Here is a 26,690-nt window from a genome sequence, read left to right as displayed (position 1 = left end):
TGCGGGGCGAGTGAAAGAGGCACAGAAAGACAAAGGGTGAGGAAGAGGAGAAAAGATGAGGGAGGCTTGTGAAGGCCGACCTTTGATGGAGCGCCAAGGACACGGGACAGCCCTTCATGAATACAGGGAAACCGAAAATAGTACAACCACAGATATGCTGGCGCTCCAGCGAGGATGCTACGAGGGAGGATACCCTTACAGAAGACAGGGGTGCTACCATTATAGCTGACAGGGGTGCTCCCAGTCCAGTGGACAGGGGTGCTACCATTACAGCTGACAGGGGTGCTACCATTACAGCTGACAGGGGTGCTCCCAGTTCAGTGGACAGGGGTGCGACCAGTCCAGTGGACAGGGGTGCTACCAGTCCAGTGGACAGGGGTGCTACCAGTCCAGTGGACAGGGGTGCTACCATTACAGCTGACAGGGGTGCTACCATTACAGCTGACAGGGGTGCTACCAGTCCAGTGGACAGGGGTGCTACCATTACAACTGACAGGGGTGCTACCATTACAGCTGACAGGGGTGCTACCATTACAGCTAACAGGGGTGCTACCATTCATGTGCACATGAATGATACCATTGCAACTGGCATGGATGCTACCAATTACATTGGACACGGGTGCTACCATTACACTGCACATGTAGGCTACCATTATAATCAATATGGACAGTACCATTATAGTGGACATGTATTAAACCGTTACAGTGGACATGGCAGAGACCATTACAATGGACAGGGGCAATACCGTTGGAGTGGACAGGGATTGTTTACAGCTGACAGGGGACATTGGACATGTCATGGACCGTAGTAAAATTACTGCTGGCACCACAAGCAAACTCATTTCTACTGGACAAATGTAATATAAAGGTAATAAAAAGGTAATAACATATTTAATATTGATTCTTAAATGTCCAATGGCTTTTGCAATAACCTGTTCCATCGAAACAATAAAACATGTGAAGGATTTGTATCCAGATTAATAAAACCATGACTACAGCGAGCAACAGGCAAGGGTTTAAAAGGCGCCCCAATAACTGGAGCATGACAACGGTTTTAATTAAACTGGAGGAGAATTCTATCGCACGTAGATGTCAGCACTTTCTTTTTTGTCCGTGTGTCTCAGAGGGCATATTAAATGTCTCGGGGACTTCGTTGTGGGACCGTGCATGTTTGAGCACAAGCTACGGAAAAACTCCACACGCGTCAACATTCCACCCAAACGCTCCTTTTTTTTTAGCAGGTTAATAAAACGATAGCGATGATGCTAACGTGCTGAATTCTTGAGCCAACACAGAAAGTTCTATAGTTTCTATTCTCCTCTGGAAGTTTCCATTCGGGGGTTTATTTAACCATGCATGGGTCCAAATGAATGCCGGGGAATGGGACAACATTCAGGGAGCGGTTTGTTCATCCCAAAACAGCAATCCTGCGGTGAAAATAGTCTCCTATTGTGAAACCCATTCACCTGTTATTACCAGGGTGCATCGCTGCTCCGCTCCACTTATTCCAAACCCTCTTTTTTTATGGAATCTTAACATTAAAAATAATAAAGTTACCTATGAAACCAGCCATAATTAGTTTTTCTATTTAAATCTTAATGAAAGGTTTTAATAAATCATGTCCTCCAGGCATGTAAACACGCAAATGCTTTTAATGGCAGTGTTTTACTGGGCTGAACAACAGGAGGCATCATGGCGCTGGAGCCCAGAGTGGAGCAGCGAATCGAGTCCCCTTCTAAAAGGAGACACAACTCACTGGCAACTGATCAGCAAATGATGCACAAAAGTGTCTGTTTGCCGAAAAAGTTGAGCATTTCCAGCGCGCTCGTGGAAAAAAGGCCATTTTTCTCTGTAAATATATTATGAGTACCACCTTGTTAAACGAAGGAACACTGAACACAGGAAGCAATTTTACACATTTAAAGACAATTTGGGGTAAATCCAAGCAAGACTTGGGGGATTTCACGGGATCTCAGAGAGGAAAACATAAAAACTAAAGGAAATACACAAGCCAACAACTCTCGCTCTGTTAATTAATGTTTGTGCTGTTTCTGCTGTATTTTATTATAATTGTGTTGATAAAAGAGCATTCTCTCTCTCTCACACACACACACACACACACACACACACACACACACACACAGAGGAAGATAATGCATTTGTGCTCCCTCAGCCATTTAAAAAAAAGCAGATTTGCGCCGGCCTGCTACGTGACAATCTATCACCGCGCGGTGGCAAATTTGTAAAGGCTGCGTGAAATATGTGTGGCGAGCGGCGCTTTGTTTGGCTTCATCAATTCTTCAGGAGGGTTTGTCTCAAAAGTGCCAACGAATACAGTGGAAAAACATGTGCTCTGGCACCTATCCACGCTTCTAATTGGGAACCTTGGGCTTCAGGAGCGCGAGATGCACCTCCGCTCTGAAAGTCTCCTCCATTATTCATAGAAACGGAAGAATTACAGAACAAGCGGCGGCAGCGTCGCCAAGACGCCGCCGCCATGATCAGCGGTGCTCACGGAGATGCCTCCTCCGCTTCGGTGGCATGACGTCACCTCCACGTGACTTCCTGTTCGGCAGATCGTATGCCTCAGTTTTCAGATTTATATGTAATAATTGAACGTGTAGAGATCAATGAAGGCAAATGAGGTAGATGGGGATCATCTGATTGGTTGTTTCTCTCACGGCTGAATGTCACATCACTCAAAGCAAGGAACTAAAGGATGCTCTAAATCTTAAATTCATGCACACACCTGCATTTCGAGACTGTGGCGCTAGCGAACAAATTCCAGCGAACATCCTGGAGGGCAATTTTCCTCCAACATGTGAAAACCAGGAATTACTGAAGACGTTACTTATGCTGCGTTTGATCCTCATTCATCTGTCGCGTGTTGGGTCTCACCAGCTCCCCAACGAAGATACGAGTCAAGGAAAAAGACTGAAAGGAGCGTCTTTCCGATAGTTATTGGAAATGTAGCCTCTCCTGGAAACGACTGGTAACTCACATGGAAGCGATGGAATCAAAGAGAGGAACAATGGAAGCAGAGGGGGAAGGGAGATGGGAAAAAGGGGACTGGAGACAATGGAGACATTTAGTGAGGACAGGAATATGAATGGATGGTAGAAGGAATGGAAAAGAACAAGGATCACTGCTGTAGGTGCCGGTTTTATGCTAACACAGCAGTGGCCTCTTAGCTAGAAGGCTGTTGATTTGATTTGTTTCCCTCAACAGTCTAAAACCGTACCTTCGGTTGAATAAAGACTCTAAATGGTGTGTGTGTGTGTGTGTGTGCAATCCAAGCAAACCTTCTCATCGCCCCGTTTCAAACAAGACGAAGAGCTCAACATACGGGGAAACAAGAAGCCCGCGGACGCGTCGCCGTGAATCCTGAACGGCAAATTGTGGGATTTCAAACACATCTGAAGCCACGATTCAGTGACCCGCATCTTGTAAATGTGAGTTTGGGATTAAGAGCTAAAGGCCCTTTCTGCTAATATTTCATCAGGGAGGTTTTATTGGGCTGTGTTTTAGCGCCCGTCTCTCTGCTTCTTCTCATTTCCCGATCAAGCACGCGTGAGTCACGGTGAAGAGGATCTAATTTAAGATAAATGGGGAATAATACCACGGAAATATAACAGAAAACCCTCCGTAGATGGGAATGACAGGCAACTATTATTTCTCCATGTTTGGTAGAGGCAGAGCAAACAAACGTGAGCATCATCATCATATTTACTGCATATCCATCACGTTGGGTTCTGGTCCGTGTGAGGATGGAGGGATGGTCCCAGTGGGACGACTGTGCTCAACACTCATAATGCATCACATTGCGAGCTTATTTATGGCCTGTTTCCAGCGATCATGTGACCATTCCTCATGGTCTAATCAGACCACCACTGGGTTACCTGGGTTATTTGGTGGGGGGGGGGGGGGACATAAATATCACAATATAGGATTAATTGTTGATTTTTATTGTGCTAGTTTTGGCAGTGTTAAATTAGCACTCTTGTGTGCTAGTTTTGCTTTGATGCCTTAAGAATAATGAACGCAATTAAAGGCCAAAACAGTTGGGGTTTCAAAATGACCAATTAGCAATCACAGAAGAGGGGGAAAAAAATAAAACATTGATTACGGGTCAAACAAACTTATTTATTCTTCTTTAATTTATTTAAAGTCCTCCCCCACTAAAAACTGCATTTGTATTTAAGCTTTCCAAATGGATTTTTTTTTCACCCCCTGGGTGGTGCGTAATGAAGTTACAAGGCATGAAAGAAAAGCAATCTTTCAGCACTTTAACAAAGTTAGGTAAAGGCTCACATTAGCTTTTCCCTTTTAACTTCTAACGGTCTGAAACCCCATTTCTCAAAGTAAAAAAAAAAAAAAGAAGCTATGCAGGTATTGGTCTAATTTGATCAGAAATAGCCAACGATCACATTAGATGTTGGGATTACTAGTTCTTCACCTCATTTCTGGGTAATCAAAGATGTTGGTAAAAACGGACCGCGCTGCTTTTTTCTCCTGTAAAACTCACTAAAACAACCCTTTTAAATGTTAACATTCCATGATGTTTTGTAAAGGTGAATAATTATCCACAACAGGTACAACTGCTGTCATTTCTGCTACCATTTCCACTACAGGCAGTAGATGATGTCACGGGGCCTTTAAATTGCCAACTTTGTGGCAAAAAATGTGCTAGTGTAGGGAAGTCTTAACCCCAGGAATGATCAGTGCTGAGGAAAAAGAGACAATTGTTGCCTTTAGGTTGACAAACTCAGCTCATGACTCCGAGGACCTTGCCCGGGGCTCCGAAGCTGCGCACTAAATCACTGGGGAATAAAAAGTTTGTAAGCTGGAGGCCACAGCCGACCACGCTTCAAAGCTAATCGATAAAATATTTTATAACTCGCTAAGCGAGTGCAGAGGTGAGCTGATGCACGGCAAAGTTTCTGAGATGCAACGAAAATCCAAAGAGCACGTTGGGTTTGATTGGAACGAGTCGTTCAATTGGCTCGTTAAAAAGGACGTTTTTCAGGAGGACGAATGCAAAGAGTGGACTCGTGGCTGAGGTGGGGGACGGGACAGAGCAAAGAGCTTTGGATGGAAACATGGAAATCCTGAATAAAAAGCTTGCTAACAGTCATGAGATGTTACAAACTGGCTACTTACAAAAGAGGTGTAGAAGAAGAAAGAGCACAAACGCACAGAGAGCTCAGCGTGCAGAAATGGCGGCTCGTTCTGAGTCACGGAGTTGGTGTAACACAATCTGCTAGACGGAAGGACGTGCGAACACACACACACCTGTCGGTGCAAAACACTGGTTCCTTATTACTTTTTAATTCCATCGGTCACAAAATAATAATAATAATAAATGTGGTTCCAGTTCTCCAAAAAACAGCCAACCCCAAAAGTACCATTCAAGCTAATATCCATTCATATCAGCAGTCTGAGTCTAAGACATGAGCTACACGGTTCAATTCAGCTAATGGAGAAAAAGTGGGGGCTGTTTTGCCGAGATTAGTCGAACGTTGTCAACTTTGGATAATTAGAAGCCGGGCCAATAAAGCTTTAATTTCTGCACTAAAAATATTACGCTAATGTATGACAGCACGCTGAGGATAGGATAGATACAGTTTTAGTTTGGGTTGGAAAAAAGTAGGAGACATTAATGGAGCCGGAACTTAATCAGCGTGTATTCATTTAATGTCTAAATAGTCCTCGTTAATGTCCTATTATGTTTAAGGACTTGCTTTCATCACATTGCTGGCCCGTGTTTTGTTTTTTTTAACATTTCTTATCATTTAGTTAAGCACAGAAATGTGCAGATCGCGTTGACATCCGTGCACGAGAACCAGAACGCACGGCTGATCTTCACCTGAGCCGCTAACAACACGGCCGAATGGCCCGGAAGCTAACGCTCCATTAGCCTTACATCCAGTTACTTTGAGGTTTGTTGGGGAAATGTCTGGCATGGTCATCGCAGGCTGAATGTTGAGGCGTAACCCACGTAAAACGTTCTCGATCAAAGAACTTGACGCGCGGAACAAAAGAGATGGGACAAAATGTTACATGAATCAAGACATCATTACACAAATGGGACAAAGCCTCTCAAGATAACAGAATTTAGAAAGCATGGAGCAGCGCAGGATGGGTAGCTAAAGAGTAGCTAATTGGCTGTTAGGCAAAGAAATGACTCTCTGTCAACCATCCATCCATAAATCCATCTGTTTTCTATTAGCTGCCCGTTAGGCTGCTGGGAGGGGCACTACAGCCTCTCCAGGGGTCACTGGGATTCCACCCCGGAGAGGTCACACACATTTCAATCACACACTCGCACTGAGGGGGCGATGAAGAGTCTCCAATCAATCAAAACGTTACCAGAGGAAGAGCCATGCAGGGACGGGAGAACGTGCACGGAGAACCTTCTCACCGCGTGATGTGGTGACCACAGCACACAGCTGCATGCTAACTATTATTAGCACCCGCCTGTTAGCCGATTGACTAGCAGAGGAGCTTGAGAGGGCATATTTTTGTTAGTGGACCAATAAAAGGCAAAAGTCATGGTTTTAATTTAAATGTATCATCTGCTGATGCCGCTAGTATCGGTAATGCTCTGATGAAAAGAGAGGCGCAGCAGGAAATGAGGCGCATGCTTAATGGTATATCACAACTCCACCGGTTCCTGTAATTACATTTCTGGGGACCGGAGACCTGGAAGAAGCTGGTTTTAAGGGATGAGGCCGGGACCAGCGCCTCCTCAAAGGCCTCAAACAGCTTTCATCAGTGCGTTTACCGCACACGTTCAGGCGGCGCTTATTAGCATGAACCTTTCTGTCAGAGCATTGTTTCTGCGCGTTGAACTTCTCATCCCTGCGTCTCTTGTCTTCACTGTCTCAGTATCACAGCACAGCTGATATTCAGAGGGCTGAATTGATGAGACAGGAGGGAGCGAGAAGCAACAGACTGATTACTGCAGCTTACTGCTGATCTGTCAGATAAAAGAGCTCTCCACTGTAGCGCTGGGGATGATGGGGGGGTGGAATCACAGTTAATAAGAGCGCCAAAGTCCTCCCAGTAAATAAAAGTTCAGCTCTTACCATATCCTATATTTCACAAGAACAATCAGCATGTTAGCGGCGGCGGCGCCCGGATTTCGACAAAAGTAAAAGCTCTAATGGGCGGTGAAAGCGCGGCTCTGGAGCTCGTTTCGACTCCTCCCCGTCTGTCACTTCGCAGATAAAAGCTCACACAAAAGTTCATTCGCATCACCTCGAATAGCGCGTTGATTCCGTTTGCACCTCCGACTGAAAGCTCTTTTCACTCTTTCAGCTACGTGATTCACAAACTTGAGTTCACTTGAGTGGCCTCTGTACGAAGCTTCCTCGGTGAGAGGAGCTTCTCTCCGGCCCGACACCTTGCTAAAGACGCTCTGGTCATCCAGCGTCAGGGACGTCAGCGCTGCGTAGCCCCCTGACGCTCCCATCCGTCCCAGTTTCCCCTCCATCCTTTAAATAGAGCTGCGAAAATGTTGTTTTTCGCATTTCCTCAACACTGTAACTTTTGCATCATCCTGTTTATGAAAAAGAAATCATTTGATTTGAGTTTTATTCATTTGTGCCGCCTTTAATCTCCAAATGTGTGAAGAGCAAAATATGAGCAAGTTCTGGGATCCAGGGAGGGAAATCAGCTCAGAGATCAGTCAAACCGCCGCTCTCTCAGCGGCAGATAACCGGAAAAACACCTCCTGATTAAAATTACACTTATACTTCAAATATTGTCGGAATCCTGTCGTGAAAAATGCAAATCTTTGGCTGGTTTCCTGGGGATGATGACGTTACTTTGACCCGCTGCTCCGTCAGGAACCTCTCATACTTTACTGGACGTTATAAATGGAGTTCCCGCCAGTGTTTCCACGGTGAGCTGACATTTTCGAATATTTTCCCATCTGCTGGCTGATAGTCACGGACCTCCAGAAGCTCTGAAAAGAACGCAGCTCCGATATCAGATTCCAGGTCTTCAAGCTGGCTGCTCCTAAATCCGCTCCAACTGGATTATAGCTTGATTACAATCATCCAAATCTGAAGCAACAATTCATCCAGCATATGGATCAGACTCCATCCAATCTCCATGTTCTCTTCAATTCTACAACCTCTGTTTTGCTTAATAATGAATCAGGAAGCAGATTTATTCTGCTATAGTGGGGGGTGGGGATGGGGGGTGGGGATGGGGGGGGGGGTTCCTAAATATTTCTTTATAAAGCAAATCTGACGTTAAATCAGAGCTCGTTTGAAATAGATCAAACCTCAGCCAGGCGTGAGGATCTGCGAGCAACAATCGCTGCCACGTCTCGGATCAAAACTCTCAACTTTTGGAGCTGAGTGATGCCGAACGGTGGCGGGTGTCAGAGCTCTACCAGCTTAAATCAAAGGTACGAGCGGGTCTACAGGAGCTGCGGTAAAACCTCATGTGTCAACACGCGGCAGCTGGAACGGCGTCAGCCGCGGTTGCATCGGCTCTCAAACCCGCGCCGCGTGCTAGCATCTAATGTCTTTGTTAATAATTTGTAACTTCCCTGAAAGATTTCTCCCCCAATTACGGCAGAAGTCAACATATTGTTTGGTAATTGGGTTATTCCTGCTGTGGCTGCTGGATCCCCTCCCCCCCCGCCCCACGCCACCCTAACCCCCTTTCCCCGCTCGCCCCGGCGTCATCAGCGTGTGCCAGCCAGAATTAGCATGGAGTGATTTCTGCGGGTCGCGTTTCTGAAGCTGGCCGCTGCGTATGCTGCAGATTAATCAGATAATCCAATCAGAATACGATCGGCGGGGATTTATGCGTTTTGACAGCTCAAGGTTAAAACCGCCGTCGTCGGGCTATTCAAGGGTGGTTACGAGTGAAAATTCCATTTCAGAACTTCAGCCCCCAGCCCCCTCCCCCGAGAACCATACTTGAACCAAACACACTCGGAGAGATTACTTCAAAGACGATATTCCTGCAGGAAAAAAACATCATTTCCATATTGGAAACAATAACCCCTCCATTACGTAAGTAAACCAAAACAACATGCAAGCGCACAAAGGCCCCATTGTAATGGAAATGATTCCGGGCGATCAGGTGGCGCCGCCGTGGCTTTTTAGGATGAAAAAGTCAATCCGAGGCCCCTGAGGCCCCTGATGGGGGTGGGGGTGAAGGGGTGGGGGGGGGGCGCTCGCTCAGTCTTTCAGTATATTTGATCTCAACTTTTCCATCTTGACATTTGGAGGCTGAAATTTCAAATTTAGGGGCTTTTTAATGTGGTCTTCGCCGCCCTGATGGCGACTTCAGCATTTTCTTTTGAAACAATTGTTTTTTTCTTTCCCTCCATCAAACAGGAGCTTAAAGGGTCTCCGTGACGGATGGAATATTTGCTAGTATTGAAGGATTACCAAGCCAAGGGTTTTTAAGCAATTTTGAATCTGAAACTGGGTCAAAAAAACACACACCCGGATTAGAACAATCCAACTGCAACACAAATAAATATTGACATACAAATAATCAAGTGTATTGTGTTTCAGATTTCCACTTTAATGTAAATCCGACCGAAAAAAGCTGCTGGGTTTAAGGGATTTGGGAACGTCATTGTGAGAATATCACGTTACCTTCGGCATCCTTATCACCGTAACCTCAAAGCTTCCTTCGTGGATTCACAGACCTCAACAATCTCCTGAAAACCCACAAAGAACAACAGGAAACCGCGTCCTAAACGTACGGACGCTCCTTCAGTAAACATTGTTTTTAAGGACACAGAAGTAAATACCAATAATTTGGTGAACGATATCTTCTTCCTCCCACACAAGGCAAATTGCCTTAAGGACAAAAAAAAAAAAAAAAATGGAAAAAAAAATGGGCAAGAATCAAAATCCCTGATGTATAATCCTTCAAATAGAAAAACCACTTCAAAGTCTGCGAGACGGGTGCGCTCACGCCTGCTCGGCTACAGTCAGGCCCCTCAGGTGCTAGTTTTAGGGTCAACGTGCTGATAAATCCAACTAATGATGCCTTCAAAGACCACTAGGTCTACAGAGGCTGACCACAAGAGATTCAACTTTTTTTTTAAATTTCTATATTTATAAATATATATGAGCCCTTTTTTATTATTAATTGAACCCTCCTCACCTTAGTTTAATAGTTACTCCTTTCATTTAATATTCCACACTCAACTGTGGTCCGATGGTGGGCTGATTTTTGTTTAGTGGGTCTCCGGAGCCTCTGATTAGCCGAGGGTTATTGAAAGTTCTAAGCTCGCCTCTTTCTGTACGTACAGTTAAGGCGAACACAAGCAAAGATGTGTGTGTGACCCTCAAGTCGTACGCGGGGTTAGGTGTTAAAGTGGGAATTTGTAAAGGAATACTCGAGATAAGATTAATGGATCCATGAGCTCATCTTCATCGGTCGCTGTGATCTGTGAGGTGAGACAGTGAATAATGAGTCAGTTTAATGTATAGTTTTTATAGATGAATGCTTTAGTGGAGGGAAAGTGGAGGGAATTCGGACGTGACCTTTGTGTGGCTAATCAGATGTTGTTGTTTGTGAAAAACATTGAAGGATCGTTGGTTTTACGTTTAAGCTAGCTATAAACCGAAAAAGGCTCACACATTTCAGAGTTGGCTAAAGTTAGCAGCCTTGCTTGTAACAACACTTTATTGTGAAAATCCGCCACGGCCAGACAGCCACATAAATAAGCCGCGTGCGTCATTTGTCACACATGTGGTATATATGTCAGCATAAATATTCAATGCATTAATGAATAGGTTATTAACAGGAGTATACGGTGGTTTGCCAACGAAAAAACTTGTGATTAATCACTACGTGAAATGAAAGCACCATGTTTTGACTCAGATGGATCATGTTGACGTCTGACTGTTATGTATGGCCATTATTTATTTCCTGACACTGATTCATGACGAGATCCATTAACTATGAGGATTTAAAATTCAAAAGTAGTGCAGTCCATTGGACACTTGCTCAAAGATTCACTTTCCATTCATCCATCCATCTTCTACTGCTTCTCCCTGAACAGGGCGGCAAGAGGGGGGTCTGGAGCCCCCCCGCCTGCCTTCAGGAGAGACGCTGGACGTCGCCAGCTCGTGGTGGGGTTAACATAAAGAACTGACCATTAGCACTGACATATCAAAGGTCCATTTAGAGCCACCGATTCATCTGTCCCCCACATGCACGTCATTGGACTGGGGGAGGAAGCTGGAGAGAACCCATGTAGACCCGGGGAGAACGTGCACACTCACAGAAAAGCCCCCCTGATCTATTCTCATCATGTCTCACATGAACTTCCAGCCGGACTCTCGGTCCCAGTCGGGATGCACAACACGGCCATTTCACTCATTCTGGCGTCATTGTAGCCAAATATTTGGTAAGGAAGAGCACGAACCACCGCTGTCCCAGTCAGAGATGTCACCTTCCGATGTGGATTCCTTGTTTGCCTCCTTTCTGTCCTGCTTTCCCTGGATGAAGAGTGCGTGTCGTGTTCTTGGCGACGCAGCGTGCGGCTGCTGCAGAGGGACGGGCTGTTTAAAGCCGCTCAAGCAGCTGACAGGAAAAAATGAAATGGAATATATGACGCTTGGTGAGAGCTCACTCGGGGAGACTATCGCTTTGTGCGCACCCTCGGGCGGATTCCTGCCACCTCTAAACTCCACCGCCCTGATCTCCTCCTTCACCCAGTCACATCCTGCCGGCGTCTTCCTCAGCCAATCGATAGTTAGCTGTCAAATGTCTCTCGCTTGCTCTCGGCCGTCCTTCGGATGCTGAATTATGCAACCCACCTCCGCCTGACGCCTGACCATCACCGAGCAGACCCTGGATCCGAAGTTCCACTTGTCTTGTATGAGATGGATCTTTTTTGTTAATTAAAGCTGTTCATTTTTATATAGAGACCTATAACGTCATGCTAGCAAATATTTCTTTATGTGTCCTGGTCAACAAAATAATGTCTGCTGGTACAACGCTTTAAAAAAAAAAAAAAAAACAATAATTAAAGGTAGAAAATGAGGTTGAACACAGATTTCCCCGGAGATCAGCCTCGGATTCTCCACGTCTTGTTTCCACTGCTCCAATTAATAGCTTTGCTACCAATTAGCAAATTCAAGCTTTCCCCGACAGGACACCCATGGGGGTACATGTGTCAAGAACCTGTGTCGGATATGGATAAAAAAGTTCCAGGAACAGGGGGCGGATTCATGCTAGTTAACATAGACCTGTTGACAAAAGCTAATTTGAAGTCCTGTTAACATACAGAAATGTGTGCAACTCGCTAACGGTTTGGCTTTTCTTATCTTCTCTCCCCCACATTCATCTCCTCTTAAGTAGCCTCTTAGGATAATTAGGTGCAGAGCTCAAGATATGGCGGGAGTATCAATCGGAGCAGCGCAGACTAGCTACGGGCTTTGCTCAGAGCCAGCGTGTTTATTAGAATGCCAAGGATAACAAATGACTTAACACGCTTCCCGTTTAATAATCCTGTACACCTACAAGATAACAATAACGGAAATGCCAAACTGAGTCCTCCTTAATTCAATTAAAAATGGCAGATGATGAGCGCGTGAAACATGGCGCTCGAGCCGCCGAAGACTTTGGTTGAGGGCCGTCAGACGGAGGACTTATGTGGAGCTGCTCAGCCGAGGGAGGCTAAATCGCTAACAACGCGCTCGTTTCAGCGTTTTTATGCATAATATATAAGTGCGTGTTTTAACCTTGTGCATATCAGCGAAGGTAAAGATTGAAAGACGCCGCCGTCGGTCTATTCTCCACAGCTTTAGAGAGTTTGATGCATTCTTGTAATACAGCAAGTTTGAATGATTCATTTTGTTTGATCTCGTTTTTCTCTGCGCGCCATTGACTCAATTCATCATGGATTTAAACAGTGTATTTCCTTGCACGTCCTTGCACTACCTCAGCCATGTTTATCAGTAATTATTCAACTCATAAACTGACCTTATTTAGCAAATAAGAATAAAAAGATTACATCACATTATTCATAATGATTAATGTCATTTGTTTTCATGGGAATTTATGCTGTAAATCCAGGAAATATTTGGTATTTCATATAGAGGGGATCTAAATATATAGATACAGAGGAATAGAGGGTGCATAAATATATTTGTTCCATCTACAGTATCTGTGTGATGCTGGAACATTTTTGTGCCTCGCAGCTTCACCAGATGACCCAAAGGGACCCGGGAAGCAACGGAGATAGCACGTTCTCGCGCTTGTTATCAGCTGTTCCTGCCAAAGCATTAGCACAGCTGTATTGTAACACAACATCTGTTTCCACACCTTTTTCTGTGCTACTGACACATCCAGTTGCACGTGGGCTGGCACAGGTGCTGGGAGCGAAGCAGGTCTGGAGCCGGTGGAAGGGGAGAAAGAGTTAGCGAAAACTGGGAAAGTAATTAATATCTACTCTCTATATATTCTGTTGTTTGGCTGAATGGCTCTTCTGCCTCACCAGGTTTTCTTTTTAATAGTGTGTTAATTCTCCTGCTCCCTCCAGCCACATCTGTCTTTATTACACCCCGAAGCTGGCGGCGACAATTATAGAATGGCTGCTAAGAGAAACAGATGCTTTTTGCATGTGGATGTGCATCCCGGGTCCTGAGGAGTTCATCCCTTCGAAGAACCTGGCCCTCACACTAATGCCCCTCCTTGTCAGAGACAAAGGGGCCTTAAGGCTGCAGGATTCGGCTGCCAACGACCACTTGCAGGCAGTATTTTTACCCATCCATCCAGCCAGGCTAATAGAGTGTCCTCGCCTTTCAATGCCGGCAGGAGTGACCAGTTATCACAAGCCACCAGCTCCGTTGTTAATAAAACAGTGGAGGGGAGGATCGGCGATAAAGAAGGGAAAGTGGGACAGAGGGAGAGATAGAGGAGCGAATGCGCGCTATTTTGACAGACGCCTTGTGAAGGTGGAGTTGCTCGCAGTCAGCAGAGGGTCGTCATGCTGGCAGGAGTTTTCTTTTAACATCTTATCTTGGGTTTTCTGTGAAGATAAATTTAGCCTCATCACATCTCCCCTCAGACCATGTGGTGGGAGCAGCGGGGGTCAGAGGAGCTGGAGTACTGAGGTGGGCTACAAAGCGCTAGGCCCATCGAGCTAATGGCCAAACTGACCTTCAGAAAAAGTAGAACACTGAGAGAAGTGTGTTGCACGGAGGAACTGCAGAATTTAAAATTGGGTTGTTGTCATCTGTCAGAGACGGAAGCAGTTTGAATATTAAACATATGTTGAAATACCATCAATTTTTCATAGACTGTTTGAGTAGATGGTTAACTGCCATATCAAGAGCATATCTTCCATTAGCCAATAGCTGCGATGTGTCAGAATGAAAGAGTGTGTATAGCTTTATTGATCCTCCAGTCTGACTTCCATAACTGGGTTCATCAGTGTAATACAAGAAGGGGAGTGTAGGAGGCTGAATTATTGTGATTAAAAGAGTAAAAACAGCTTAATGAGCTGCTAAGACCACCATATTGTGATTGTTGGTGCTTTACTAAAGCAACAAAAAGCAGCAGTAAATGACCCGAGAGCCAACCTTGCTGACCAACCCTTGTTTTGGATGTATGGAAGTAGTTGTCTCTTTGTTTCCAGATGGGTTTAGTGCTTATGTGGTCGGACCAAATATAGCTAAGAGGATTAGCTGCTCCAGGCTGATGCTGAGAAAACATTCCGTCATAGTAGGAGGAGACCACCAAGCCGGCTGCAGCACCACAGGAAAACCAGTAGCTTTGCCGGGGACACGATTTGATCGAGTTGTCAGTGTTTGAGTAATAGCCACATTCTCGGCGCATTGCAGTTAGCCCTCGTCCCTGCCCCCCTCGTACCATTTTCCACACATCGCAGCTCGCCGTCTTGGCTGCGGCGGCGGCCAGACAAATATGCCATTTGCTCACGGAAGTCTTCTGCTTCCACAAAACTTAATGGATGAACTTGTCCAGTCACCACTGTCAATATTAGCCGGCTAATCTCCCTCCGGTATCATCACGGTGTGCATTAACAGGGTTAGCAAATGAAGTGGTGTGTGTCTGCTACTTTCTCTTTGCTTTTTAAGTGCATGCGGTTCAGCATCTTCAGAACGCATTATCACCACCTTTAAGGAGCAGCACATCTAACAGAGCAGCATTCTTCCTCTCTTTTGTCATTTTCTACTTTACAACTGGAGCGTCTCTGGAATGGAGCGAGACACGTTCACCCTCTGCACCTCTTCTGACAACACGTCACCATCTGCAAAAGTGAGAAACCTTCCTGCAGAAAATTATATAATATGAAGAACTTTTTTTAAAAAAGAGGAAGAAGCTTGCACCCTTGATACATCAGCCTATATGACTAACCTTGCCGCCCCTTGGGCCAATCACTGGCAAGATGTGTCATCGTCTGAATCCAAATTTAGCAACACGGCACTGACCTTTTTTAGGATTTTGACATTTAAATACCTGTGTATGCTACAAAGCTAATGGTGATAGCTGCATCCGCAGCACAGCATCCTCTCTCATCGCAAATTAGACTTGCGTGTGATGTTTGGATACAGCAGGGGGTGTTTCAGGTCATCAATAATCTTCTATTTTTCAGAAATAGAGGATAATTCCTGACCTTCAAGAAAATCTAAATTTTGACAAAGGGCAATGCAACGTGCACGTGCAACTCGGACTCCACGAATGTTGCATCACCGCAGCATTTCTGCTAATAAAACCTTACTCCCGATCCTGCTTTTCAAACTATTAACAATAACTGTTAACAATAACTGCCTGAAGCTTCACTTACTTCGTTCTCAGCTTGATTAATATCATTTAACAATATCTTATCCTGTATCCTGTAAAACCATCACTGCCTTTGACAACATGTCTAATAAGTTTGTCATTTTTGTCTCTATTTTACTGCTTTTGTCATACATCCGTCCCTGTATATGTTTGGAATTGATCAGTGGGAAAACTCAGATTCATGCGGATCCATGATTCAAGGTGAATAAACACCGAGGAACATAAACAATATGTTCCTTGGTGTTTATTCACCTTGGATCATTCTTTCACGCCACAGTTGCCTTTTTCTTCACTCCAATCCAGATAATTGTACACCTACTTAAACATTTATAGTAAAAAGAAATGTCTTAATGTGAAGGAGCCGTTTAACAGTCCGGCCAAATTGAAGGCAACCACATGAGGGAATAATTTAAGCCAGCTGTGCCTTCTCGCACTGGTTCTCCAAACCTACAGTCCTCCTGGCACAACAACTCCCTGATGCACTCTGAATGACAGGGGAAAGGAAATTATGGAGCACCAATACAATAAAGCTGCTGGGAAACATAATAGGGCGGCTGATAGGGGTACTGTGGCTGCTCTAGCTCCGAGGTGATAATGAGAGTCATCATTCCCTCCTGGGTTGGAAGAAAAGGAGCCTCTCTTGTGGAGATGTTGAATGAGCATGTGCTTGCACATACATGTGTTTGTTCTGTAATATCTGCAGTCCAGGGAGGCTCAATGAGCTAACAGCAGTGTGCTTTAATTCAGCAGAGAGAATCTCTGCAAACAGCTCTGGAGCCAACTCCGGGAAATTCTCCTCATCAATGATGGTGATGGTGGTGGTGAGACCAGTTATTTTCTTATAAAATGCTTTGTCTTTTCATAAACCTGACCTCACGTCAGTCTAATATCACGAGCATCCCTCGGAGAAGCTAAACAGACGGTTTAGCCTGTTAGCCGTAGCTGCAAAAGGGCACCTGGGAGCTGGTGCATCGATACGAGATGAGAGGACATGAGAAACAAAGCAGGTTTAGCAGACGCGTGATGTGTGTTTTTGTCTCTTTAACCCTGCCACAATGATCAGCGTTAAAAAGGAACTGTTAAAAACCAAAGAATGTGAATCGATGTTATTCATTCGCTGCTGGCTACTTTGCTTTTTGTATTCACACAAAATCAGCAAGATGCTACACTGGCTGCTAATGTGAACCCTGCGACTCTGTATTTGATTTTATACATTTCAAACCTAGCTGTGATATATATATGCACTTTAATTGAGACTCGGGAGGGAAACCAAAAAAGCCGGATGGATAGAAGCGTTCGAGCAAACATCTTTGTGTAGATCAGTCAAGTGCTGGGACATTACAGTCGGGCTGCTTTCATTCTCTTCCAGGATGCAGCAAGTTCCAAGCGTAAAGGCCTGAGGAGAGCGTGTGTGTGCGATTGCGTGGAGGGGAAGGACGCCGTGGCAAGTCGAGGTCAGGAAGCATCTTGCGCTCGCAGCCATGGATATATTAAAAACAATGGATGAAGCATTCAAACTTGGCAGTCCATTATCTGTAGGAGAGATGCCCACCGAGAGCACAGACCATGGAATCCGAACCCTTTTCAGTGGTTTCAACATTTAATCACTAAAATATGATATCTGGAAAAAACATGGTGGATATCAATAGCTTCGTCTGGATTATTTCTCAGTATATTATGCCTAGTAGGAATTTTCGGTAAATATATGTATAACTTCATTCTGACTGGTCAAGAGTTAAAGATATCTGTAATTCAGCTTTGACTACTAACAGAATTGCAGATCTCCGAAATGACGGCACTTAAACCGAGATTCAACTTGTCGTCCCTCCTAAATGGCAATTACAGATATTTGTGATCCAGTTTCGATGAGGAGGAATGAAAGTTAAATGTCTCAACTGTAATTATGGCTAGTCCAAATTGTGGAGCAAGACGTTGCTGGTGAGAGCCATCCCATTCTTTGCTCATCACTGTGGCGGGCTGTCCATCGGATACTGGCTGAACTTGACAATCAAAGAGTCGACTTGTTGCCCAGAGTAATTCCTCTCCATTCGGGCCATCAGCTCCCGTCGGGCAGGGGCAGCAGCGTTAAATACCCTGTCAAAAAGCCCAATTTCACTGTCTCGCTGCTCTGACATGACAAGAAACAATATTGATTGAATAGCAAGATGCTCGCTGCCACTTGATCCCGCCTCCGACTTTTACAGATAGCTGTAGCGTCATTTTGCATCGTCAAGACTACAATACCAGTTATCCGCAATTACATCTCGACTAGGCTAAAAGTTATCTCCATTTGGAGGAATCGCTAATCAGAATCCTTTCTCGGTGTCCACAGCCCATGATAGACACACGTATCTACATCTGGATTAATTGTTATGTTGTTCTTCTCGAGAAATACAGATATCTGGAATTAAGGGGTTTTTGAGGGTATTTAGAGCTGTCTCGAACTGGAATCAGGAGCAGTATAGATATCTCTAGCTGGAGTTAAGGATAGTCGTAATTCTTCTGTAGATCTCTGCAATGTGAGTTGTTGATATCTGTACCTTGATTACGACCGTCTGATTACGACTCCATGCACCATGAATGGAGAGGTGTGACCTTGTTGTCCTGGTAAAAATGATATTGTGGATATCTTGAATCATAAAAGAAATTATGGTGTGGATATCAGAAATGTTATTTTTGGATAGGAGGAACCAAATTGTAGATATCTGCAACGCATATCCAGCCTTTCGCTATGAAATGTTGGAACGGCGTTCCATACACACCGCAGTCTTTCCCTTTAAGCTGCAGAACTATCCAGAAAGTTGGACTCTTGGAATGAAAGCGGAGGAATAATTCAAGTGTCACACTCGCAGAATCATTTGTGCTCTTTTTTTAAAGTAAAATCCGCCGTACTGCCCGAGGATCAGCTAATCTCTGCGAGCTGACTTCCTTGGAAATGGAGGGGACGTAAATAACAAAAAGAAACGCTTCCAAAAACTTTTAGAGCTGCGTTTAAAGGCTCCTTCCCAAACTGGATATTGAATTAACAGGAAAAAACATCAATGGAGATTTTCCCGAGATTCTCCGATAATATTTCCGGCAGCCATGACAGCGGCGTGTCCAAGAGGGAGAATTTTTAGATCCTAACGGCGTGCAGGTGGGCAGATGGTTGGGAGAAAAGAGTAAAATGAATCGACAGGAGCTGCACAATGGTGACTCAGGTATTTACACGTAGCATCGTGGAAGATTTAAAGGAAGAAATCTGGCTTTGCAGTTTTCTACGGTTGACAAGGGACACCCCACCACCACCGCCACCGCCGCCGCCGTCACCGCCCCCAAACCCCATGTTTGCACAGCAGACAGTAAGAAAAACCGACATCATTAAGATCCACCAGTGTGCAGGCACAGCACCACGAGCCCGTCCCCAGATGACTATCAGGCCTTGTTTTCTGTGCATGGAGGTAATGAGACACACACTTATTACTCAAGTAAAAATGGCATGGATATTAACATCACATTAGAGCCCCAATTTAATGATGTTGTGAGGATAATATGTCAATGTAACTAAGAGGCAGCAGATATTCAAGCCACAAAGAAGGAGGAGCGAGGGAGGGAGAGAGACAGAGAGAGAGACAGAGAGAGAGAGAGAGAGACAGAAGAGAGAGAGAGAGAGAGAGAAGAGAGAGAGAGAGAGAGACAGAGAGAGAGAGAGAGACAGAGAGAGACAGAGAGAGAGCGCCGGCTGACAAATCACCGCGTGCCGGCGTTCAGGTCATGGAAGCAAAACTGCCGCACAACATAATTAGGGCTGATTGGAAGTAATGACGTGCTGTTCTGGTGAGAGATGAAGGAGACGACGGTACTCACTAAAGGGGTGCAAGGGGTCCAATATTCGGGGTTCAGCTCAGCTCGCGGACGCAGGTCCAAATATTCGGGGTTGAGTTCCGTTCGGGCGCGAGTTAAAGTCCCCTTCATGGAAGAGAAAAAGCCTGTTAGACGTACTTAGTTCGATTTGGATCATCTACCCTGAAAAAAGGGAAATAAAGTAGCAAAACATAATGGAAACGAGCATGTTTACGCTATGTTCTTCAGTTTGATCAGGATAATCGTCATATTCTTGCCGGTTTCAAGATTCCAGAGTGGATTAACACCAACAGCAATGAAAACAAAAGTATAATAAGATACCAAATGAGGTTAGAAACCAGTTGCTGGGGCCCGATGGCCTAAATGACAGTCCGGTAGAACCGAGTGAATCTGCAGGGCCCCTTGAGAGCTATGATGTATACTGTAATTATCTGCTGATTCTCAAAATGGCTGTGTGTAATGAGGCTACGCTGCACGAAGCCCCCAGCATAAATCACTGTCTTTAACTGACTTCCAGATGACCAACAGAAGCAGGGAGCAGAAAGGAAGGGGGGGGTTGGCGGGTTATCGGGGGAGCGGGGCTCCATACATTCTACTTGTTCCTCTTATCAGCGCAGACCTTACTCTTCGCCAAACTTGCCCTGTGTTGCTAAAAATAAGCAGCTTGTCTCTTTGACATTCAGTTATTCGTCTCCGCGCAGCTTATCGACGATGGATTCTTTCCCGGCTGGTTGGTTAGCGCAGCGATGCTGTGCAGGTGGAGACCTTCCACTGATGCAGGCGAAGGGTCAGCTCGGCAGTGCGCAGGTCGGGGTCACTCACAGTACACATAGTCATACTAAAGCTTATACATTTATGATAGCACATTATTATCACATACCAGCACAACCAGCCTGGCTTCTTGTAAAGAATGGGTTCAAGTATATGTTAAATGTGTCCCAAATGTTGCACAAAACATACAAATTGTTAGCGTGGATGTTAGCTAAAGTCTGTTAGCATTTTAAGAATCTAAGTGCATGGAAACGTAAACATAATCTAAATGTATTGCAGAATGTAAATGGTCATGTGACTTGAAAAAAGAAATTCTTCAAATAGAATACTGCGTCTAGAGGAAATGTGGATGTAAAAATATTTGATGGTTAAATATTTAATCACATTAGCAGTTTGCTAACTCAAGTGGTTCTATTCTGTTGGTGACATTAGCCAAGTATGCTAATAAAGCTCTAACCAGCATATTTCTTGCCCAAGCTAACTTACCACTAATATTGAGATTTTTAAAGTAGTAATCTTTGAGAGAACAGTAGTATTTCTCAATGCAGGAAGTCTTTTTAAAAAAAAAAAAATCCTCTCTCCTAAAACATGCCTTTTTTAAATGTAATATTTGAAATGTTTCATTCTAGATTTCTTTCCAGTCATCTAAAGAGGTCAGAACGCATCCTGGCCATGCTCTCCCACCACAGACACTGACATAAATACTGACAGAAGCCGTTTCCCACAGCAGTTTTCCTCACACATCCCTTCCATTAGTGACAACAGAAACAAGTGACAGAACAGTGCCGTCATCGGGACTTTAAGTTGATGAAGCCACTTTCCCTGGAACCCCCAGCTGGGGATTATTCATCCGGAAATATGGTGGCATTTCTCAGCGTTATCGAGACAGGAAGAGGAAATGTTCTAGCTTAACACTCTTGGTGTAAAGCCTTACTGACCCTGCTGCTGCTAGTCCTGTAGGAGGCTCCTAATACGCATTCTGCTACCTGAAATGTCAATCAAAGGACATTTAGAATTATCCAGACTGAAAGTCAAAGAGAAGAAAGGTGATAAAAGCTGACGTATGCTGAGGATGCGTTTTAATTTCATCTGTGGCCGGGCTAAAGTAGCACAGAGTCACATTATGGGAGGTGGGGGGGGGGGGTATGACAGAATCAGACAGAAGTGACATCAGAAATGAACTCCAGCGATGCCTCGGTAGCCCGCGGTGTCGGCGGTTTCATGTGTCTGTGGCTGGAGTTTCAAATGGAGGCTTCGGTGGAGCGATGATGAATGTGTTTTCAGTCGGTTTGGGTGACCAGCCATGAGCGGTTACATCATCACAGTCTGGACAACAGCTCCCTCCTTCCACCCCCCCCCCCCCCCCCCCCCACCCCCCCACCCAAAAAAAAGGAAATGCAACGTGTGGGTGATGCAGCATCATGACAAGCGAATGTATGGCAATCTGTATTCACGTGGGAGGACGAACAATAACGTTGGAGTGTTATTTCTGTTCCGGTGACAGGAAACATCCGAATAAAGAGCGCAGCTTTAAGAAATGAAGACACTTCTGCTCTCCCGTTGTCTCTGGCGGATGAGAAACACGTTTATTTATGCACACAAGTCGGTAGAAAAGAGAGTCCAGGTGTGATTAGCTGAAAAATACAAGCTCAAATCCAGCAGAAAACTTTCACACCTACAGTTTTATACCTGCTTGACCTGCGCTGGGTTGGTGTGGGTTTTCTGGAGCCTTTTTTCAGCACACACAGGAGCTGGAGACGGGGTACTTACTGGGAAGGTTGCCATTCTCTTGCAGGGTTAGCACACATGAACAAACAATGTTATTCATGTCTATGGGCAATTTAGAGTCTGCAGTTCGCAACGACTGCGAGTTGTTGAACTGTGAAAGTGGAGCGAATGAAGTGCACGCAGATCCGCTTCTGGAGCTCCTTTACTGGAAAATAACAGTTTGGAGCACCTGTCCCGCACCCTTATGGAAATTTGAAACAGCATCGAGTCGCCGGGGGAAAAAAAGTGGGAATATTTTAGGCCCTTTTTCAGAGGTTAAACGGGACGTTTATGGCTTGTTTTACAGTAGGAAAAAGGCAGTCAAGAAAATTAGCATTGCTTGTTTCAGTAACCCGGCAGGAATTGTTTTGACCACCGCGTGATTGGAATAATAACGCAACGCCAAATGTCCCCGCGGACGCAAACGTGAACCCGCACCTGAGTTTGGAAGCCAAGAAGACGAGTTTCATTAGCGGGATGAAACAGGCTTTAATCAGCTTTCCCATTAGTCCGGCCCAGCCAAACCTTCCCAGTCAATGCAGACCTTTAGTTCTGTTTAATTACCTCCGAGATAACGATGTAGGTCCGCTTCCCTGACATCACAAGACAACAGTCATTGCTCAACAAGTGCTGCACATGTGACGATTAGCTAAGAAAACCAATACTGACTCCAAAATGAAAATAGACTGGGATGAGCGACAGCCGATGCTAATTAAATCAGTCGTAGCATTCGGCCATATTTTGCTTTTTGCAGTATTAATAGTTGTCATTTAGGGCAAAGTACAAGTAAATTCACTCCTGCCATCGCTTGTCTGTGGGAAAACTCCAGTTTAGGTGAATATCTGAGAGCCGTAATCAGCCTTCGCTGGCACAGCGTCGTCCTCCTCACCCGCCTGCTGACTTATAGTCGGAACTGTGGTAATTCAAATGAGCTCATTAAGCGACGCCGTGCGAGAAATCTCGCGCTGGACATCAGAGAGGGATCAGCCGAGCAGCTTATTCCAAAAGCCGATCCATACTTTATACGGAATTATTTCATTACACTGCTTGGATTTTTTTTTTTTTTCTTTTTCCTATTTGCTGTTTCTGGACTCCATCACTGAACAATGTGTTCACACCACACACAGAAGCAGGGTGGGGGGAGAGTGCACGTCGGGTCTGAGGAAAGGCGGGAACACAAAGAGAAGAATAGGAAATGGAGGAAAGTAGAAAGTAGCCGTGATAAGTAATAGCAAGTGCACAAGAGGGTGCTGCTAACTTAATTATTGAGCTGTTGAGACGACCGGGCCTGAAAATCTCTGATTATTACTCTCTGATTTCCAGAGCTGCGCCGTGATTGGCCCGGCCTCCGCTGGCGACATTTAACTTTACGGCTCCCGCTGTTAAGCCCATTTCCACGCTGCCCATTGTGCTTGCAAAGTATTGGCGTCCCATTTAGTTTTGACGGCTCGGCGGGGGAGGGGGCGGGGACGGGGGCGGTTATGACAGATTCGTAATGGAAGGGCAGGGGGCGGGCGTTGCAGTAAAAATATCAGCCAATCACAGGGACGTCTTCGCAGAGTTGCTGCGCTAAGAGGCTAATGATGAAGTTGCACCTCTGCATCAACCCCCCACACACACAGACACACACATACACACCTCCCTTTACCGTCAAAGATGCTGCGTTTGACTGCCAACAAAAATAATAGAAATGCTCGAAATGGTCATTTCTTCAAATGCAGCCCTGTTACATGCAAATTAATACAACTCTCATTTCCAAATTCTGCTCCAAACAGCACACAAATGTCAACGACTGGCTGTTAACATTATTATTCAACGGAGCTGCTTTGAGACTGAATGGAAACAAATTAGGTTAATGTCTTCTGACAGGATAAATAAAGCCTTGATCAATTACGCGGTTGAAAACGACAGCGGTCCGGAGCTCATTTGGGACAGCCTTGCTGTCTCCGTTTCATTCCCGGACCGCAGAGAAGCATCGATTCTCGCTGGCACCCCGTCCTCGTCATTACGGCAGATGCTGAGGCCAGCCCAAACCACTCACGACAACCGCTAATGGCTTCAAGGAAAAAAGCAGATGCGCTTGTGGCAGAGCTGTAATAAGCACGTTTTTATGAATGCGGAGTGCGGCGATGAGACGGCAGAACGTGCCGAAAACACGAACCGAACCCAAAGTGCTGCTAAGTTGACATTATTTGTTTGCAGCGGCTGAGCTGAGACCAAGGTGATGGAGGTGCCTGGCTGATGAAACGGGCTGCAATTCCAGTTCGGCGTTTCATGTTTCAGGACCTGCTTCCGCCCTTATTAGCTACAAATTCTGTATTTCTTTTTCCCCGCTGTCTTTCCTCTGATTCACACTTCATCATTTATGTAAGTGCACCTTTCATCTGGCTTCACACTACAGTTAGCCAAGGAGCTCTCCCGGAGGAACAGTGAACAAAAGGAGCTAAAGAACAGCATTTTTTGATCGTTTTAATCTGAGCATTATACTCATTTTGATCCCATAAACTGCTTAATTTTCCTTATTTTTTATTTAGTAGCCTTTTAGTCAGTTAAGACCTGTGTAGCTTTGAAAATATGCTAACAGGCAGGTGTTAAAGTCAGCGAAAGAGTGAAGCGATGGAGATAACAGCCACATCACACCTTTGCTATCTCCTGGTATATCTGCTCCCATTGTTTCTTTGGGTTCTTTGTTCATCTTGGAGGTGCCGTTCTGCCCTCCAACAGCTCGCTGAGGTGATGAAGCTGTTGCAGCAAACGCGCTGCGTTTGAGTCCGTTCGGAATATCCCCCCGAGATCCTGCAATGTTTTTCCTCTCAAACAAGTCCAATTTATGAGGCGTATGGCCGTGTTCAGGCCTACTCACACCACCTTATTAAACCTCAGCGAGCACTTCAAGGGCAGAAAAATTTCAGTTGGCCTAGCCTAAATCCACAGCATGCAATTTGTGAATATGGGATGCTGTTTTATGGGACTTTAACAGAAATGGAGACGTTCTTCTGCAACCACCTGTAAAAGATGGACGCCTGTGCAGCCCACAGCTGGGAGACAAGTAAACAGGAAAAGAGCTTCTCTTTTGTTGCAAATGATCACCTTTAAATTTCAGCGCTCCCTGGTTGCTGATGTTGTCTGAAAGCTCATTTTAATCTGGAGTAACTCTGCCTGTACAGAAAGCAATATATTTAATATATTTAAAGAGAAACGGTGAGGTGGTCCACATGCAGGCATCAGTGAAGCATTAAAGGACTCCAGCGGCTGTTATCGTCTTTCCAAAAACTGTCTGAACAGCTGATGCTGTCTACAGCCAGCTGCTCAGGATGCAGCCCTCCGACTGTTAGCGAGATAATTTAATGGTTTCATTTTGTTTACTGTTTGCACCGTAGTTTTTCCACGAAGGCACCGGCAGCACCGTTTGGACGCCAGTTAGAGTCAACGGTCAAGAGGAATACTTTGTGCTGAATGATTTTTGTCTTATTTAGTTTGGTTCCAGTGACTTTAAACCACTGCATAGCAAACTTTTTTTGTTCAATGGGGACTCACACTGCATGTTCTTGTGCTGAAAAGTCTAAATTTACCATTTTCTGCTCCTGTCTCAGGGTGCTGTTCAGTTGAAAATAGTCATAAATAAGAGGCTGCTTGCACTGAAATTAGCTCACAGCTAGTCGGCGCGCACATTAGCGCGCAACTGGTTCTTATCAGTCACCCACTAGCCTGGAGTGTGTGCGGTATCTGATAGCCGTGCTCTTTTCTTCAGCGGGTTTTTTAATTAGCTGGAGTCTGCATCGCGTTTCAGGCGTCAAACGAGGAATGTGGCAAAGCCTCCATAGTTTATGATGCACAATGTTGTGTCAGTCACCTGCGCAACTATTAATACACATCACAACAAAAAGAAAAAAACTCTGAACTGTAACTGTAATATACTAGGCGGTAAGACGGTGATCATTATGTTGTAATACGCATACATGCTAACCATCCTACATACAAAACCCACTGTTATTGGAGGTCCTGCCAGCAGTGGGTTTCCACAAGGACCGATAAAAAAAATGAATACTGAAAGATTAGTTAAGAGATCCGTTACCTCAGTCACATGTACCCTCAATGCTACACCTCTGTATGCTGTGCGGTGTGCTAATGATGTGCACTATTCTCTCAGCAGCCTTTAAAAAACCCTGATAAACAAATCAACAACTTATCTGTCATCCAGCCTATCTTGTTTACTTGGGTTTTCTTCCTCCTGTCCGCAATTCCTGCGTGGCCATGATGCACTGCGCTTGGCTGTAATGTATGTCACGCATGGCCGCGCTGCCCAAATTCTCCCACGTGGCCTTTTGTTAGGATACTGTAGCTCTTAGCAATGCGGCTATTAGTCGGATATGTTTGACACCGACTTTTGTCAGCAAGCTGGCAACAGCAGGCGATGCCGTTACCACCTCTGCTGCTCCACAATATTCAAGCCTGAGTACACAGCGAGGGACCACCACAAGTAAGACTGAATGCTCTAATTAAGCCTG

General features: G+C 45.0%; 1 protein-coding gene across 4 annotated transcripts in view; it reads right to left on the bottom strand.

Annotated features, from left to right (window-relative positions):
- LOC130515829 (protocadherin-9) overlaps positions 1-26,690 on the bottom strand; it is a 133,405-nt gene that overhangs the window by 71,318 nt on the left and 35,397 nt on the right. For 3 of the 4 annotated variants that reach the window (XM_057016351.1, XM_057016370.1, XM_057016377.1), the window contains exon 3: positions 19,648-19,749. The exons of the other annotated variant lie outside the window; for it this stretch is intronic. In XM_057016351.1, coding sequence (XP_056872331.1) covers positions 19,648-19,749 — 102 coding nt within the window. The remainder of the gene's footprint in view (positions 1-19,647; positions 19,750-26,690) is intronic. 4 annotated transcript variants of the gene reach the window in all.

This window comes from Takifugu flavidus, chromosome 2, assembly GCF_003711565.1.
Source record: "Takifugu flavidus isolate HTHZ2018 chromosome 2, ASM371156v2, whole genome shotgun sequence".
NCBI classification, from domain to species: Eukaryota; Metazoa; Chordata; class Actinopteri; order Tetraodontiformes; family Tetraodontidae; genus Takifugu; species Takifugu flavidus.
Note: the sequence above shows the minus strand (reverse complement) of the source record. Positions and strands in the feature narration are given on the sequence as shown.